At 48.4% G+C, this 18,190-nt stretch overlaps 1 protein-coding gene across 1 annotated transcript in view; it reads right to left on the bottom strand.

The window, feature by feature from the left end:
* The window catches only part of LOC309855840 (cAMP-dependent protein kinase catalytic subunit PRKX-like), a 77,388-nt gene that overhangs the window by 30,293 nt on the left and 28,905 nt on the right, over positions 1 to 18,190 (bottom strand). The window contains exon 3 of the mRNA XM_082716492.1: positions 4,257 to 4,520. Coding sequence (XP_082572618.1) covers positions 4,257 to 4,520 — 264 coding nt within the window. The remainder of the gene's footprint in view (positions 1 to 4,256; positions 4,521 to 18,190) is intronic.

The raw sequence follows: 18,190 nt of genomic DNA, 5'->3' as shown, positions 1-18,190 counted from the left end.
AGGAGAAGCAGACTCCTCACTGAACAGGGAGCCCAATGCAGAACTTGTTTCCAGGACCCTGGGTTTATGACCTGAGCCGAAGGCAGACATTTCACCGACTGAGCCACCCAGATGTCCCAAAGTTCAACGTCTTAAGTTCATTAATTGTTTGATGCTTTGTACAAACTCACCATCATGCACTGCATCTTAAATCCACATACCAGATTCAGTGCAGAGGAACACGGATCCCCAAACTTATCCTCATGTGAATTTGTGAAATATTTTACATCTGGTGGGTTTGAATCAGACTTTCAAACTGAAAGGACTTAAAAAAAAAAAAAAAAGATGTAGCATATTCCATGTGCTGCCAATAGGGGGCAGCCTCGACATTATAAACCCATTATTCTGCATTAATAAGGTCTTCCTTCATAAGGTCATGGAAAACCACTCCGTTTTTATGTGCTTTATTCTTAGAAAGGGTAATGGATGACATCCTATAGGTCAAAACCAGACTGAATTTAACTGCCTCACAAAGCATCCCTAGGACGGCCGCTTTCTTAAAAACCATCAGAGACATGAGTCACTTTGTGTAAAACTGCTCACCCACACAATCAAGTTTCTCATTAATGCAGATGTTTCCATAATACGAGAAATGCAATTATCACCTTGGCCAAGCCCACGTCATCAAAAAAAAAAAAAAAAAATTTTTTTTTCAGTTTTTATTTTTAAGTAATCCCCCCCATACCCAGTGTGGGGCTCGAACTCATGTTCCTGAGACCAAGCCCTAAGCTGAGATCAACAGTTGGATGCTTGGGGTACCTGGGTGGCCTAGTGGGTGAAGAGTCTGGCTTCAGCTCAGGTCATGATCTCAGGGTCCTGGGATGGAGACCCCATCAGGCTCCCAGCTCAGTGGTGAACCTGCTTCTCCCTCTCCCTCTGCCCTGGCTTGTGTTCCCTCTCACTGTGTCTCTCTGTCAAATAAATAAAATCCTAAAAAAAAAAAAAAAAAAAAAGAGTTGGTTGCTTAACCCATGAGTCACCCAGGAATCCCTAAAACTTTTGTTTTTACTAAGTATCTCTACACACAATGTGGGGCTTGAAATCACAACCCCAAGATGAAAAGTCACACGCTCCGTGGACGGACCAAGCCTGGTGTCCCAAAGAGGTGGATTTTATAGATCATCCTGTCCAGCATGGGAGCCACCAGCCATATGTACTTTTGGAGCACTTACAATGTACTAAGGAATTAAAATTTTAACCTGCACTTAATTTAAAATTATATTTAAAACCCAATACTTGTTGCAGTTACGGAGAAAGCTTCCGGTATTTTCGGAGAGCCTGGGCATATGAGTCTTGTTTTTCCGGCTGTAAATATTATGGACATGCAATAAAGATGAAGTATTTCTGATGAAATTATTGGACCCTAATAGGGATGCACCATACAGATAAAATGCACAAGGGATTTCAAGCACTTAGCAGCAGAAATTCATGTAAATCCTCTCAATTTTCATAGTAATTATATGCGGAAATACTTGTATCGTACCTATGCTGAATGAGGTAGGCTATGTTATTAAATGTCTCCTTTCTTTTCTCAAGATCTTATTTTGAGGTCAGCTGTATGCCTAATGTGGGACTCAAACTCCCAACCCCGTGATGAAGACGTGCACACTCTACCGACTGAGCCCCCCACGTGCCCTGACATATTTACTTTTTAAAACACGGCTTCGTGAGGAGTTTAAATCCTACATGAGGTGTGTGTTGTAATTGCACAGGATGGCACTGCTCTACGGTTAATTTTACAACCATAAATTACTCAGTGTGTTCAGGGGAACAGAACATGTGTCTTGAGCCTTTTCCGTGGAATATTTTAGGACGTGTAGGTGTAATGGTATCAGCAAAAGACAGCCCTGTCTCCCTCTGTCTCTGTCTGGGTGTGTGACTCTCTTCCCCACCTAATTGTACCAAGCGACCGATGAGCCAACCGTGAATACAGGAAAGAAGACTCACATTTTAGTGGAAGGGAAAAAAATAATAATAATAAAACAACACAGCAAAATAATCCAAAAAACAAAAGAAACAAAAGCCTAGAAAACTAACATAGGACGTGATGAGAGGTCTCTACAGCATATGAGACAGTTTCGAAACCCATCTTTATCCTCTTCTTCCCATAGGTCATGTCTTTGGACTAAAAAATGAAGAACTCCATCCAAAAAGCCAACTTTTCGACCCAAGACAAGCGCCCAGGGCTTCATGGGCACTCTGGGCTTCAATGCATGGGATTTACAATCTTAAATTTTCCGTGTATTCTCTACACAAAGGCCAAACTGTTCCTAATGTAGGGAGACGTTCCCTATAGACCATGACATTGGAAGACCCATAGACATCAACACTTAACAACTTTGCATCAGCCTCACTGAAGCTGAAGGTTACGTATTTTAAATCACACACATTCCCTGGAAACATTCTCCCAGAGTCCAAGGGCAGTCTGGACTACTGGACAAAGGACATGAAGAAGTCATTTTATGCCCCAACACCGTTAAGATTTCATTTTATAGGACTATTCGTGATGAGATCCACCAGGGCAAATGATGGTGAGAACATTTGTTCCCGTGAGCCCAGGGTTACCGATTGACATTAGAGAACCCAGCTGACATAGAAATCTGTGGGCACGGGGTATGGACCCTGCCTTCACTGATAGAGAAAAACAGTAAACGGATAATCTACTTGGTCGGCAAGAAGACATTTTCAGTGTTTTGTCACTCTAAGAAATAAAAACCAAGATGGGACATTATCTTAAAGTGACATATGCTGAATGAGGTAGGCTGTCTAATTAAAAGTCTACTTTCTTTTCTCAAGATTTTGAGGTCAGCTGTATGCCCAACGTGGGACTCAAACTCCCAACCCCGTGATGAAGACGTGCACACTCTACCAACTAAGTCCCCCAAGATGAGCCCACCAAAACGACCTCATGCATAATTTCTACTTGTCAAAGATGGTGAAAGGGTCATGTCCACCTTGGACCCCTCCCAAAAGGCAATGAGGAATAACAGGAAGAAGTTTTTTTTTTTGTTTTGTTTTGTTTTTTTTTTTTGTTTTTTAAGATTTAATTTATTTGACAGAGAGAGAGAGATCACAAGTAGGCAGAGAAGCAGGCAAAGAGAGAGGAAGGGAAGCAGGCTCCCTGCTGAGCAGAGAGCCCGATGCAGGGCTTGATCCCAGGATCCTGAGATCATGATCTGAGCCGGAGGCAGCGGCTTAACCCACTGAGCCACCCAGACTCCCCAGGAAGAAGTTTTTATAAAGCATAAAGCATGGGGCACCTGGGTGGCTTAGTTGGTTAAGCACCTGCCATTGGCTCAAGTCCCCATCCATGGGTCCTGGGATCAAGCCCTGATTTGGACTCTCTACTCAGCGAAGAATCTGTTTCCCTCTTTCAATCTTCCCCTTCCTCTCCTGCTCTCTGTCTTCCTCTCTGCCTTGCTCTCTGCCTCTAACAACTAATAAAAAAAAAAAAAAAAAACCTTTAAAAATACATAAATAAATAAATAAGACGTGAGGATTCAGAAGGGGCAAGCAGACAGCAGGACAAAATTTTGGAAGCTATCCCAGGAGCTGGATCCCCAAAAATGGAACAATCCAACCCAAGTGCTGGAAGGGGTCTTCTGCTGAGAGTGGAAATGGGTTAGGAGGAGAGGGGAGAGAGCTCCTTGATGCAGTGTAAGCAGGTATTTAATTCTGATAAAAAGAGGAAGTCATCTGAGCGACAGCACCACACACCCGCCAACGGCGATGATCAAAAAGGCAAGACAAGACTGGTGACGGCGAGGACGTGGAGAAAAAGGGAACACTCGTGACGTTGGCGGGAATGCCAACTGGGGCAGCCAAAAATGCAGACCACGGCTTGGAGGGTCCTCAAGAGGCTGAAAAGGGAAGGACCCTACGACCAGCAATGGCACAAGTGGGTACTGACGTGAAGAAAATGCAAACAGTATCATAAAGACATCTGGCCCCCCCGTGCTCACCACAGCGTTACCGACAGCAGCCAGGCCCTGGCAGAAACCCACGTGTCCACTGACACATGAGCGGAGAAAGGAAACGAGGTCTACACGGACCAAGGGCTATTATTTGTGCTTGGAAAAGGACATCCCACCATTTGCAACCATGTGGAAGGACCTCCGTGCCATTATGCTGAGGTAGATAAGTTGCGCGTCCAACACAAGTGAACGTCCCCATGGAACCCCAACACAAGTGGGAATGGAGGAAAAATGGCGGCTTACTTGTCGACCAGCTTCTTGGCGAAGCCGAAGTCGGTGAGCTTGATGTGCCCCTCGCGGTCCAGCAGGATGTTCTCGGGCTTCAGGTCCCTGTAGACGATCTCCCGGGAGTGCAGGTACTCGAGGGCACAGACGATCTCCGCGGAGTAGAAGAGCCCCGTGCTGCTGGAGAAGCGGCCTCGGTTGCGCAGGTAGCTGAAGAGTTCGCCGCCGGGCACGAACTCCATGAGCATGTAGAGGAAGCGGTCGTCGTGGTACGTCCAGAACCTGCGGGGGAACAGCAGCAGCATGGGAGTGAGCCCCACAGGCATTAATGATGTCCTCCACGCGGGCCAGGGTGTCCACGCTGAGCTCTGGACGCTAAAGTATGCAAGCAAGCGAATGTTAAAATCTGCTAGAGATAGAGGTTAAGAGACGGCAGCAAGAAAACCAAGAGGGCTCCTGGGGGACTCGGTTGGTGAAGGGTCTGCCTTGGGCTCAGGTCATGATCTCAGCGCCCTGGGATGGAGCCTGCTTCTCCCTTGGCCCCTCCCATGGGCTTGGGTTTGCACTCTCTCTCAAATAAAGAAAATCTTAAAAAAAAAAAATCTCAGCCCACAGGCTGAATGGTTCACCCCAAGATGATGCATGGAAGCCCTACTCTGTAGGACTTCAGAATGGGAACATACAAGGGGATAAGGTCTTTGAAGAGGGGACGGAGGTAAAATGAGGTCAGCAGGGTGGGCTCTGATGCCACAGGACTGGGGTCCTTATAAAAAGAGGAGACGGACAGACATGCACAGACAGATGACCCTGTGAAGACACAAGGCGAACACAGGGTCTACATGCCTCGAAGGAAAGTCTCAGGAGGAACCAGCCCTCGGCCGCACCTGGAACGCAGACTCCCAGCCTCCAGGACTATAGGAGATAAATGTGTGTTGTTCAAGCCCCTCAGTCTGTGGGATTTGTTCGGTAGCAAGAAAATTCATGCACATCTTAGGGAATCACCCCTGGTTCGGCAACCCAACCCTGTCATCGAGACTGGAAATATCCAGTATATGAACAGACCGCCACCCAAACACCGGCCTGGTAATGTCCCGGAGAGTCAGGAGAGGCACTTTGCCCTTGCAAAGACACTCAGAGCTCTGTTACGGTCAGGAGAAGCGGTGGTGGGGAAGGGAGGGGGGGTGTGACAGAGACACCAGGTCCTGTTGATGAGGGAGCAGGAGGCTGGCTGAGAACGGAGCAGGGGCTGGCACCTTGCACCCCCTCTCCACCCACTCCCCTTGGTAATATGTGTGACATTTCACAGGCACCCCTGACTGCCCTAAAAGAGCAAATAGTTAACTTGCAGAGATCACAGTCCTGCAAGGCAGGAGTCTCTCTTGGTTTACAAATGTCCTTGAGATTTACAACAAAGAAGTTGCCTTATCAATAGCCCAATTTCCAAAGACACATAACTCAGTTCCTCAAGTCCTAACGTCACCCTCCCCTCCATAAAAAAACCGAAGGAGATGGAGGTAGAAGGAAAAGTAAATAAAGTTAAATTTCTTTTAAGACCTAAATCTCACTAACAAGGACGTTTGATAGCAGGAATGTGACATTCCACCAGGAGACTCCCAATTGTCTTTATGTTAGTGCCTCATTAGAGGGAAAGTGGCCTTGGCTTGATAGTAACCAGGCCTTCCATATCCTGACAGTCTTCTTTACCCCAATAGCCCTTCTGAACAACCCTTTGTCCTCACCTACCCAACTCCTGTGTATATAACCAGCCACTCCTCACAACCCGGGGCAGCCGCATCTCCGTCTGCCCACGGGTCCTGTCCCCGTGCTTTAATAAACCACCATTTTGCACCAAAGATGTCTTAAGAATTCTTTCTTTAGTCGTCAGCTCCGAACCTCACCCCACCGAACCTGACTTAGGTTCTGGGACTTCATCACTGGTCTGCTTTCGAGAAGTCTTGGCCAAAGGAAACAGTAAAAAACACATTGCAGGAAGGCCAGCGGTGATGGAGGAGGAATAGTTTCTCATACAGGAGAGCTGGGGAGAAGAGAAACGAGGTCTGCTACTACGCTCTGCGTTATGGAGAGGACGTAGGTGTCCCCCAGTAAAAGCCGCCCCATGGGATGGGGGACACACAAGACGCTAACCATGGCCATGCTAGCGTGTCTATACTGTAAGGCTCCTGCTGGTGTCTTCTGGGATCAGGACCCTAGGGTTCTTCCCTGCAGAGCTGACTCCCCATAAACTTTCACCAAAAAATACAATTATGCCCAGAGAACCAGCCATCCCTGGAGGAGGATGGTCATGGTACCTGCTCTACCAGAGGGTCTCTCACCTGCCGGGATGGGCCACTCCAATGAAATAAAGTAAAATGGGGTGGGGGGACAGGGACAGCTTGCCACGACATGACTATTAACTGGAAGGGAAACCATAAAGGGGTAAGCCTATCCAGTGATCAGGAGGCATGTGAGGTAAGGGTAAGTAATAAAAACAGGATGAACAAGAGGAAAAAAAATCCCCACCACAGAAATGAAAAACTCCGCTCCGCTCAAGGAAATCAGTTAAAAAAAGGATGTTTGGTTTGCTAATCACGGTGTTTCCATGTATCAGCAAAACACCGGTCAGATGTGCAAGAGGCTTTCATGAAATGCACGTGGAACTCAATCGGGGTTGCTGTTTGGGAAGACACGTACCCACCATAGGGCTTTTTGCACAAACATCATCATCTCTCCAACCTACTAAGCAGCCGGAGGTCCTGGTTTTCGGTTACCGAAGGCTTTGCATCTGTGTCCTGCTTCCCCTTCTTGCTTCTGGCAGCTCCAAACGCTCAAGATTTGCGGTCTGGAGGCACGAACGGATACAGGAAGCAGGAACGCTGCTTTGGGGGTTTTGGTTGCTACTGCCACTTCCTGGACAAATCTTTTACAGTTACACAGCCTCTGTGACCAGCCACGGGCTTCCGACCATTTCAAGCCCGGAGGGGTGTTTCCTTTCTGCCCCAGGCTCAGCTTCTTAATTAGTAGGGCAGGAATCCTTCCCGCACCGCTTCCATATAAATGCCCAGTACTTCAAAAGCATAGGGTGGCCATACTCTGCTCTCCTGGGGGAGCTTGGAATCCAACAAGGACTTCACCACTCTGGTGGGGAATTATGTTCTAGGGTCCAAATAGCACGGGAGTGGTGAACTTCTAGAATGAACCCTTCTGGAGGCTGGGGAACGTTCTAGATTACTCCTGAACAGGAGAAGTGCCAAATTGAGCTAGAACTGCCCAGAAAAGGCCTGGTGTTCCAGAATTTGGGGGCAGCATGGAGCCCTGGAAATGACCCCCAATACTCAAAATTAAGTCCTAGCACTAGCATCTTCTGTAGTTTTGTCGAATTTCACTGGAAAGGTAGGTAAATATGCAGAATCCTGTCTACCACTCTAATACATTAGGTACATGCATGTGCTCACACACGCACACACGCACACTCACCAATTAGTATGCACCCATTTTCTGGATATATTCTACAGCCACTCCTACTGATCCACAGCCCAAATAATAATCTACTCCGATCCTTTCTCAACGCTTGAGAACAATGCATCAGCCATGTTGGAATGCAACCTAATTTCACCCTTCCAAGGCATGGGAGATAACTCACCATGGGGGAGATGACAACTGGAGACCAGGAGATTCAGGCAGAAGGAGTGGGGCTGACGATCTCCGAGTCCATCAACTGGGCTCCAGGGGAGTTGCATCTCATCCACCGGTAGGTTTATATATACAAAAATTGGGACCTGGTGTCTATCATTCTGCTCCCAATTCCAAGATGCATTGTTGTTCTTTTCCCCACACCACCGAGCAATTCTATGACACTAGCTGGGTGTCCTACACTTTGACTCCATTCTGGCGCTGTCTACACCTGGAGACAGCAGGAGATCTCACAGGGGAAGGGTGCACCCTTCAATACTCCCCCAGCACACACAATTCTGATGCCAATCGCAGTCCAGGTCCTGTGTGTCTGGTAGAGCTGCTATAGGTTAGAGGTTCCAAACTCTCCTCCTTGGGTCCCAATAATCGGGCAGAGGGGCTCCTAGAGCTCAGAAAAACATGTTCCTCACTGGGTCATGGGTTTACTATACAGAGATAAAACTTGGGAAAAGCCAGATGGTGGAGACGCAGAGCACCAGGTGTTGGGAAGGTTGAGAACCGGCCATCTGGTCTTCTCCAAGTGATCCACTCCCCCCAAATCTCCCCAAGCTCCCCATCCTGGAAGCTCCCAAACACTGTACTTCTGTGGTTTCAAGGAAGCTTCAGGATTAAATGACCGCCCACTGGGGATTAACTCAGCGTCTAGCCCCTCCGCCCCTCTGCAAAAGGACCAAGAATTCTAACCCTCCAATTATAGGATTGGTTCCCAGGCAACCAGCCCCTGCCTCTAGGGTGTTTCCCAAAGTCACCTCTTCACATAACAAAAGCCACCTTTGTCACTCTTATCACCGAGGAAATTCCAAGGGTTTTAAGAGCTCAGTGGCAGGGACAAAGACCAAATGTCTACAATCAGATTATCACAGTGACAAAAATCACAGACTAAGGACTGAGTGGGGAGAACTAGCCCTATAGACATTTGTAGCCCATTTGTTGCACAAATCTCTCAATAAAATCCAACAAAGTGCCAACAACAACCCAAAAAAGAGCACTCTATCTTAAGTGGACAGCCAATCCTACCTACACACATCACAGCCCAGTGCCATCCATCACCAGAATCCTTGAGAAGTAACATCATTCAAATAAATGTACTCTGTGAAGACTCAAAAAACTGAGACTACGGAAAAAAAAAATTTGTGGGGGCCCAGGCTCCCCTCCCTGTCTTTCCTCAAGTCAAATAAATATTTTAAGGGGGAATAAAATTCCACGGGCATCTTTTCCTCAAATTTGCATGAATTAGACTTCTCTTTTATGGAGAGAATGGGTAACATTGGGCATTATGAGTAAGAACCAAAATATTTTAGGAGATGCTGACGTTACTATTCCAAAAACATTGACAAGCATTAGGTCATCACTTGGGGCTTGTGGGAAGGGAGGAGGAGTCCGGGTGGCACTACATGAATTCAAATCTGGTTTTAGAAATTGAGAAACAGTACTAAGGGCATCAGCCAAAGCAGTGGTTAATTCATTCCCATTGCTTGTAGGACTTGGCCCCTTGTATGGAGTCTATAAACAACAAAACTCAAGGGCAAAAAGACATAAGCAGGTTTGTCACCAGTGGTATGAGAGAAAGAGGCATTTGTGGATCTAAAGTTTGGTATGTATTAAGAGTCTTGCATGAGCACTGTGGATCAACAACTCCTGAAACACAACTCTATTCACCTCCACATTCAACTTGCTCTTTGTTTCATTTACTGGGTATTTTTTTTATTTTTAAGATTTTATAGATCCAAAAGAGAGAGAGATATCACAAGCAGTAGGCAGCAGGTAGAAGGAGAAGCAGATGCCCCACTGAGCAGGGAACCCAACATGGGACTCAAACCCAGGACCCTGGGATCATAACCTAAGCCGAAGGCAGACACTTCATGGACTGAGCCACCCAGGCACCCTTACTGGGTAAATTCTGACCAAGGACCTCACTGTGCGTCAGGCAACAATCTGGATACAGAGCAATGGAAAGGGCAGCTCTAGTGTTGATGGTCTTGAGCCGTGCAGGCTAACTGGGGAGCTGAGTGTAAATAGGAAACACAGGATGGCAGGAGGGAGTCAAGAGTGGGTGGAAGGAGGGACCCGCAGGCAGGATGAACCTCTGGCAAAAGAGACTATCCAATGGACATCCAAAAAGCCTGGAAACTGAGGCACAAGGACAACACTGGGACAACTCTGTGCCAAAGAGCTTGAATTCTATCGTATGCACACAGGGAACCTCCCTCTCCCATGGGATTTGACTGCAGAGAATTGCCCAGGTCAACAGTTACACCAAAAGGAAGCCTTAGCCTAGGACCTGGAGTGGACGCTCAGGAGAAAGAAAGGGATATGGGTGAGCTGTAGTAGTAGCTCATTCACACTACACTGTGTGTAGTTTCTGTGAAGATGCTACTGAACTGGACAGATCTGGATGGATGTGGTGATGTGATTTACAACAGGAAAGGGCAGGATCCCAGGCTGGAGTGTCCATGGAGGCAAAGAAAAGAGGGTCCAAAATGGTGCCCGGAGGGCTGGAAGGGCCATTTGGGGAAACCAAAAGGAAGTACTGATTGGGGATAGGAGGCCAGGAGCAAAGTCAACAATTCATGTTTGGACAGAGGGACTCTCAATTGTCTGGGAGACATCTGATCAGGACAGGCTGGGAATAAGGAGGACTCAAACATCCAGCTCAGGGGGAAGCTGGGATGGAAGAAACAGCATGGCTTGGCTGGAATCATTAAGTCCAAAATTCGGAGCAAAGGGGTCATGTGGGGATTTCTGGAGCACATGCACACCCACATACACACTTGTCCCGATGGAAACGTCCCAAATGTGTCCTCCCCAAACCCCCCACAAGGGATCCCCACAAAGGTAAGACAGAAATAGAGGGAAGGGTGTGTATAATATACTGCGATAATGCCCAAACCCAGTGTGTGTGTTTGTGTGTGCACATGCACTTGAAGGACACAAAAGATCCATATCAGACTGCCCATGTGATGACCTGGTGATGAGGGAGGGTGGGAAGCAGATAGGAAAGCCCTGCGCACGGCAACCTGAAGAAAAGAAAACCCGAAAAGAGAAAATCTTAAATCTCTCTACCAAGAGGAAGGAGATAGAATTAGAAACTGAAAGTGCATTCAAGCAGGTAAAGCAGGGACTGGAACAGACACGTGTACACAGCAGGTTCCTAGCAGCATTATTTATGAGCCAGAATGTGGAAGCCATCCAAGTGTTCCTGGATGGATGATGGGTGGGTGTGTGGAAGGAAGGAAGGATGGATGGATGTGTGGGTGGATGGATGGATGGATGTGTGGGTGGATGTATGGATGGATGTGTGGATGGATGGATGGATGGATGGATGGATGGTTGGATGGATGGATAGATGGATGGTTGGATGGTTGGATGGATGGATGGATGGATGGATGGTTGGATGGTTGGATGGATGGATGGATCGTTGGATGGATGGATGGATGGATGGATGGATGGTTGGATGGATGGATGGATGGATGGATGTGTGGATGGACGGATGGATGTGTGGATGGATGGATGGATGGATGGATGGATGGATGGATAGATGTGTGGATGGGGGGTGGATGGATGGATGGATGGATGGGTGGATGTGTGGATGGACGGATGGATGTGTGGATGGATGGATGGATGGATGGATGGGTGGATGAGCTGGTGTATAGGTGGATGACTGGATGGATGTATGGAGGGGTAGGTGGGTGGATGGAGGGATGGGTGGATAAACAGCATGAGGTCCATGACTCAGCCTTGAAAAGCACGTTTCCTGCACCAGCTATGACGTGGATGGACCTTGAGACCATGGTGGCGAGTAACAGGAGCCAGACACAAAAGGACACATCCTACCTGATTCCGTGTATATGGGGTCCCTAGTGGAGTCCCATCCATAGAGACAGAGAGATGGTGGGGCCAGGGACTGGAATACAGGGATGGAGAGTGACTGCTTCATGGAGGCAGAGCTTCAGTTTGGAAAGATGGAAAGTTCTGGAGATGACAGGGGGGATGCAATAGCGTGAATGTGCTTGATGCCACTGAGCTGTGCACTTAAAGATAGGTAAAGTGGCCAACTTCATGTTTAGGTGCATTTTACGGAAATGAGAAATTAAAATTTTTAAGTATATTCAAGAGTAGATGTGAACCTATGACAAACAAACAAAAAAAATAGGCTGTAGTTTACAGTGACAAGGAACACACAGGACATTCTGACTCTGGGCCCCCAGCCTGTCCCTGACCTCAGCTCAGAGCAGCGCCTTCCGCTGTTAACACTGACCACGGTGTTCTATGTGCAAAGTCTGTGGCAGGGCTCCTACCTGAAGGTGTTAACCGACCCAAAAGCCAAGCCTCGTTCCTTTAAAGAGTCTATCGTAATGGCTTGTGATGCTGCAGAGGACTTCTGCCCTTATATAAGATGAGGAGACACCTCCCGTGGATGTCACACTATCTGTTCTTGCTCACCTCTCTGTGCAACCTGAGGCTCTGGAAAGTTTCTTCTACTTTCTGACCTGTCACCATGGCAACCAGATCTGCCCCAAGGTACCCTTGACTTGCTCCATCCCCCATTCCAGGGTGTCCTCTGGCTCCTGACCTCAAGGGTCCCCTGCCTACAACCAGTGGTTCTGATGGCCCCTAGCTGGTGGCTGTGCACCACTCTCTCCAGAGATAGCTACCTCTTGCCCCTCTGTAAACAGGCTCCACTACACCCCCCACCCACGCTGCTGAGAGTATGCCATCCCCAGTATATTACAGGGCCATGTGGCGACAGCGTGTCTTCCTCCTCATGCTTCTGGAAACCCCCGCCCCCGGCAAGTGCACAGGAGCCCAGCAAATGCACCTGGGCACACATGTTCCCACCTGTACCCCCACAGCATGAAGACTGCCCTGTTTCCCATCCGCTTTTCCCCACTGCTCACTGGCACAGATGCTGCCCTTCCAGCCACTCCCAGAACCTCCAAAACTCAAAGACACATTGTCAGCATTTTTAAGCTTCAAATGGACAGAAGTGCATAGAGAGTCAGAACAGGGTCTTCTTTCCCCTGTGACTACATGGGCAACAAAGGAACAGCTTTGCCAACTACCTGACTCTGGACTAAGGGACACGGAGAGCAGACCCAAGCTGGTGGACACGGAGAGATTGTTGCTTTAGGCAACATCAGCCCTAGCCTGGCTCTGCTCATATGCAAGGCGGTGTACCCGGTTAGGGAACGTGATGGGGTCCACAGGCTGGTCACCATGGACGCAGTGATGGAACTCCTGGCTCGGCGGCTGGGTCCAGGAAGGGATAGTGGGACCCCATGCATGCCCACTTACTGTTTGCATCTCCGTCTTCAGCACTGGCTTTTTCAGCTGGCACAGCTCTGTCCCCCCAAGGGATTGCTGGAAGTGCTCAGAGCTATGTGGATGGCCAAAATTGGGAAAGGACAGAAGTCCTGGCATCTAAGGGTGGAGACCAGGGATGCTACTCAGCGTCCTACAATGCCTGGGATGCCCCACGTCACAGAGACATCCACCCCCAAATGTCAGGTGCACCCAGGCTGAGAAATCTGGAAGCAGCAACTTCCATCAGGTAAAGTCTGAGCGCTGGAACCCATGGTAAGAAGAGGTAAAGGTGGCCGGAACCATGCAGGCGTGCGAATCATTCTTCCCATCCCGATGGAGATCACATCAGCACGACAAGCAGGCTACCAGAATAGCCCTGGTGAAGCATAATCACCATCCACGACTGTCATTACCTGCACCAGAAGCCTGACTGATTCCGCCCCACGGCAGGCAGCACAGCTCACCCGGAGCACACCAAGAGGTCCTACGCCAAATGTCGCTGCTCGGCGGCCAGCGATACTGGTCCCACATCTTTGCGGCTCAGAAAGAGGGGCCACCGCCCCCATCCACCAAGACCCAAGGTAAAGTCACTGGGCTCTGCTTTGAAAGCCTATCAACTGGTCACACCGTGGGCAGGGCGGTGGGGGACACCTTAGCAAAAGACGCAAGGCGCCCGTTTCCTGAAGAGCCGTCACCACATGGGAACAGCTGCTTGCAAGCAAGGCCATCTCCATCTCCAGAGTTTGCAAGCACACATGCAAACACTGAAAGGGAACAAGCTGCTGGTCAAGAAACACTCTCCTACGTCCTTCAGAATGATGGGAACAACCAGTCACAAGCATCCAGGAGACACGTGGTTATTTTCTCATCTTGGAAAAACAAACAAAAACCAACCTGGCATGGTTAGGAGAAAGGAGAAATAAGAGAGGACTGAGATGGGGGGAGGGACTGGAAGCAGACACACAGCGGGACACGGGAGGAGGTCAGACAGAGGTGTAGGGGGTTGCAAGTTAGTTCCTGGGACAGATGGACCTGTCCTTGACCTCCTGCAGCCCCTCTGAGTCCATGGGGACCAACCAACCCACGGTGCAGAGGGTTCGATAAAGACTGTGGCATCAACATAGTTGACCACGAGATGTCCAAGACAAGGCAGTGAGAAGAATAAGCCCTTGTCACCCAGAGGTACAGGAAAGGGGGCATGAAGGACACCAATCAGGGAGGGAAGATGGAGGAGCTGCCCTCCCGGAGGACAGAAGAGGGTAAAACTCCCCAGTCCTGCGAAAGTGTAAGCAAAGGCTTGGGAATCCACACGGACTTCCATGGGAACACGGTCCCTGGAGGCCAGAGATGGGAGGCTCGTGCAACAGGGTTTCTCGCCACAGTGTTGCTCAAGATCTGGACACTGCGGTTGTAGGTTATGTGTCCTACTTCCTTATCCAGTCTGGGTGAGCAGCCCCCGACCCGTCCGCTACAGTGGGCACTTCAAGTGCCCGATGAGGGAACGGCTCTGCTCTTCTACTCAAGCTTTCTTGCTTTTGCCCTTTGTGATGGCTACTTGAGTGGATCATTTCCAAGAGGCCCTGGTGCCCAGACATGTGATCTAACAGGAATCTTGATGTTGCTGTGTAGACAATTTTTTTTTTTTCATGGTGTGATTAACATGTACTGTCAGCAGATATTAGGAGAAATACATGACTCTCCATAAGATGGGTCGGCCTCATCTAATCAGCTGACAGCTTTACGAGGAAAAAAGTGTCAGTGCCTGGGCAGCTCAGTCGGTTGAGTGTCTGCCTTCGGCTCAGGTCATGATCCCAGGGTGCTAGTATCCAGCCCCGAGTCAGACTCCCTGCTCAGTGGGGAGTCTGCTTCTTCAACTCCCTCTTCCTCCCTCCCCAACTTGTGCTCTGTTGCTCCCTGTGTCAATAAATAAAATATTTTTAAAAAGAACAACAACAAAAAAATATGAGGTTTCCCACTGAAGAGGGTATTTTGCTTCTGGATCTGACGGCTATATAAAAATTGTGCCTGAGTCAGCAGCTTCCAAGGTGGCTCTGCCGAGTTCAGATTCAAGACAGAAACATCAGCTCTTACCTTTGTTTCAAATCACTTGGCCAATCCCATGGATTTCAGACGTGGCAGCCCCTACAATCACGGGAGTCTGCTCCCGAAACTCCATCTCTTTGCTCTCCTTGTCTGGAGTGTGGTGGGTACTGTACCCAGGGTGTTCCCTCCCCATCCCTGCACTCAGCATCCTTGAGTTGGCACACCTGCCATGTGCTGACACTTTTCTGTGCAGACAGTGAGATCCGAACTCTGTGGCTTTGGGTTCTACCAGGAGACAGGCAAGCAGGACACATGCTCACAGGAGAGACGGAGGAGGAGGGTCTGGGGAAGGTTCCTCTCTACATGTACATGGCATGCTACTGGCCTGAGTTGGAGAAGTGCGGATAGGCTGTTTACGCTCCTACATGACACAGAGCAGCCCACCACAGAGAATGATCTGGTTCCCTGATGTCAATGGTGCCAAGGCAGAAAACCCTATTCTGGAGTCAAACAACTTTAGGACACCAGCAATTTCTATGCCCCCAAAAGGGCAAAGAGCAGACCCCAAGCCTCTGTCCCACAGAAATCTGGATTTTGCACCCCAGAAAGTAAGTTACTCAGCTCTTCTAAAATTATCGTCATGGGCTGAGCTGGCCTTTGGAACGACTTTATCCCCAAACAGAACTTATTCTCAAGTGTGCATTTAATGAATCCCCTGACATCTTCTCAAAAATACTAGAGGAGCGGTTCTCATACTGAGCTCGGACAATGCCGCCGGCGGACTTGCCAAGTCACTCAACCCCAACTTCAAAGCCCAAATAACCAGCTTGATACTCAGAATCAGCAGCATTCCATGTGGCCTCAAGAAATGCAAGCAAAACCTGCTCCATGTTTTCAGACAGTTTGGGATGTAGGATGTCGGGTGAAGTGACCTCCATTCACAAGACAACCTGTGCAGCTGGGGGACTAAATACATTCTTCATGGATGGTCTTTCCCCACTAGTACGTGTCCCTCACCACATGGACCTGGACACTCTGTGGCTCCCACCCATAAACGTGGATCCCATCCATAGCATGATCTCCGTGCTATGTTCAGAGAACTTCCAGAGTCTGATTTCACTAGCTCAACTCATACCCAGTGTGTAGACACACCTGGTGTCACAGAAAAAAGCAAGCGCTAGAAGAATATCGTAATATGATCCACGTGCTCTGAGAGGTCTACTCTTGGCACGTCACTAAGTAGGTGTTATAGCTGAATTATATCTCCTCTCTCCAAATTCACATGTTGAAGTCCTAACTCCAGGACCTCAGAATGGGGCCATATTTGGATATGGGGTCTTTAAAGAGGGGATTAAGGTATAATGAGGTCAGAAGGGTACACCAAGATCCCATAGGACTCTCCCATTGCCTCTTCCCCTCCTTGTGCTGTCTCTCTCTCAAATAAAATAAATAAATAAATAAAATCTTAAAATCTTCTTAAAGAAAAGAAGAAAAAGAAGAGGGGAAGACAAAACACGCACAGAGGGATGACCATGTAGGGACACAATGAGAACACAGGGTCTACACACCCAGGAGAGAGGCATCAGGGGGAATCAGCCTCAGTCCTGCCTGGATCTCATACTCCCAGCCTCCAGGACTATGGGAAATAAATGTGTGTTGTTTAGGCGCCCTACTCCATGGTATTGAGTTATGGTAGCCCAAGTGGACTGATACTTTCATTTTCTGTAATTTTCACGTAACGGTCACCTGGAAATGTTTATCACTTCACATCACTTTACATCTTCAAAGGATCTGTTGTTGATAATAATTTCTCCAGAATCTGAGCATTTCAGGACTGAGCAGACACGACAACGTGCCTCATTTTGTGCAGTATCTCAGTACTGTTGGGGAGAAACCAAAAATGGATCAGGATTGGTAGACAAATTTTTAAATGACGTCCTACCACATTCTGCCAATGAGGATAACCCTTCTGAGAAGACTAGTAAATTGTTCTTCAAATTCCATGTTCATTTAATGATGAGGAGACATTCCTATTCCTCAACCACACCCTTCACTGAACTTGACATATAAGAAGACGACATTTGACTGTGACCTGCACTGCAGTTTTGCAATCACAAAGCCCATCCAGAGTCCATCATGTGTCAACATAAGGTCATTGTGTCTTCTCAACCATGAAGTGGTTGGCTTGAGACTCCCTGTCTTGGGAAGGAAGACCTAGACACGTGACCGCAATCTGGCAATATCATAACGGAGCCCAGGTCTCCAGAAGATATTTATTTAAAACCCTAGCGAGCTAATGATCCTCCCTAGAATCACTACTTCAGTTCCTCCAAGAGACATAACTAGACGCTTTCCTTAATTCCAGAAGAAGATCTAACGCACTCGTTTTTATAATGGCTGTTCCACCGTGGACCGGATGGGAGAATTCACACGTGGTGAGTGAGCAACGCTGAGTCCCCGAATCGCTGGCTATTTCTGTTTCCAGGACTTGAAACCCTGAGATGCACCTGACCCCTCTTTATCAGCACAAGATCACCCACAGCTCCATAAAAGGAAAGTAAAACAAAACAAAACAAAAATTCAGCCTATTCGTTTCTCCTCCTCATTAAACATGCAACAGAGTAGGGACTCTGGGCAACACGCTGCTTTGGTCTTGGAGGGTGGGTGGGAAGCTGGGGCAGCTGTGCATTTACAGACGTCCTTCTCAGAGTCTACGTACACGGGAGATGTTCCAGAGCTGTGACCAAGAGCTGTCTCTGTGTGAGGACAGGTGTATCAGAGAAGAAAGACAGGAGTTGGTCCAATGGGAGGGATGCTTGGTGAGGAGACACACAGAAAGGAGGCACTGCAGGGGAGGGGTGGCCTGCCAGGGACAGGGAATGACCACAAGGATGGCACCTGCCTCCTTCTGCAGG

The sequence above is a fragment of the Mustela nivalis genome, assembly GCF_964662115.1.
Source record: "Mustela nivalis genome assembly, chromosome: X".
Lineage (NCBI taxonomy): Eukaryota > Metazoa > Chordata > Mammalia > Carnivora > Mustelidae > Mustela > Mustela nivalis.
The sequence above is the reverse complement of the archived record's forward strand: the minus strand, read 5'-3'. Positions and strand labels throughout refer to the sequence as shown.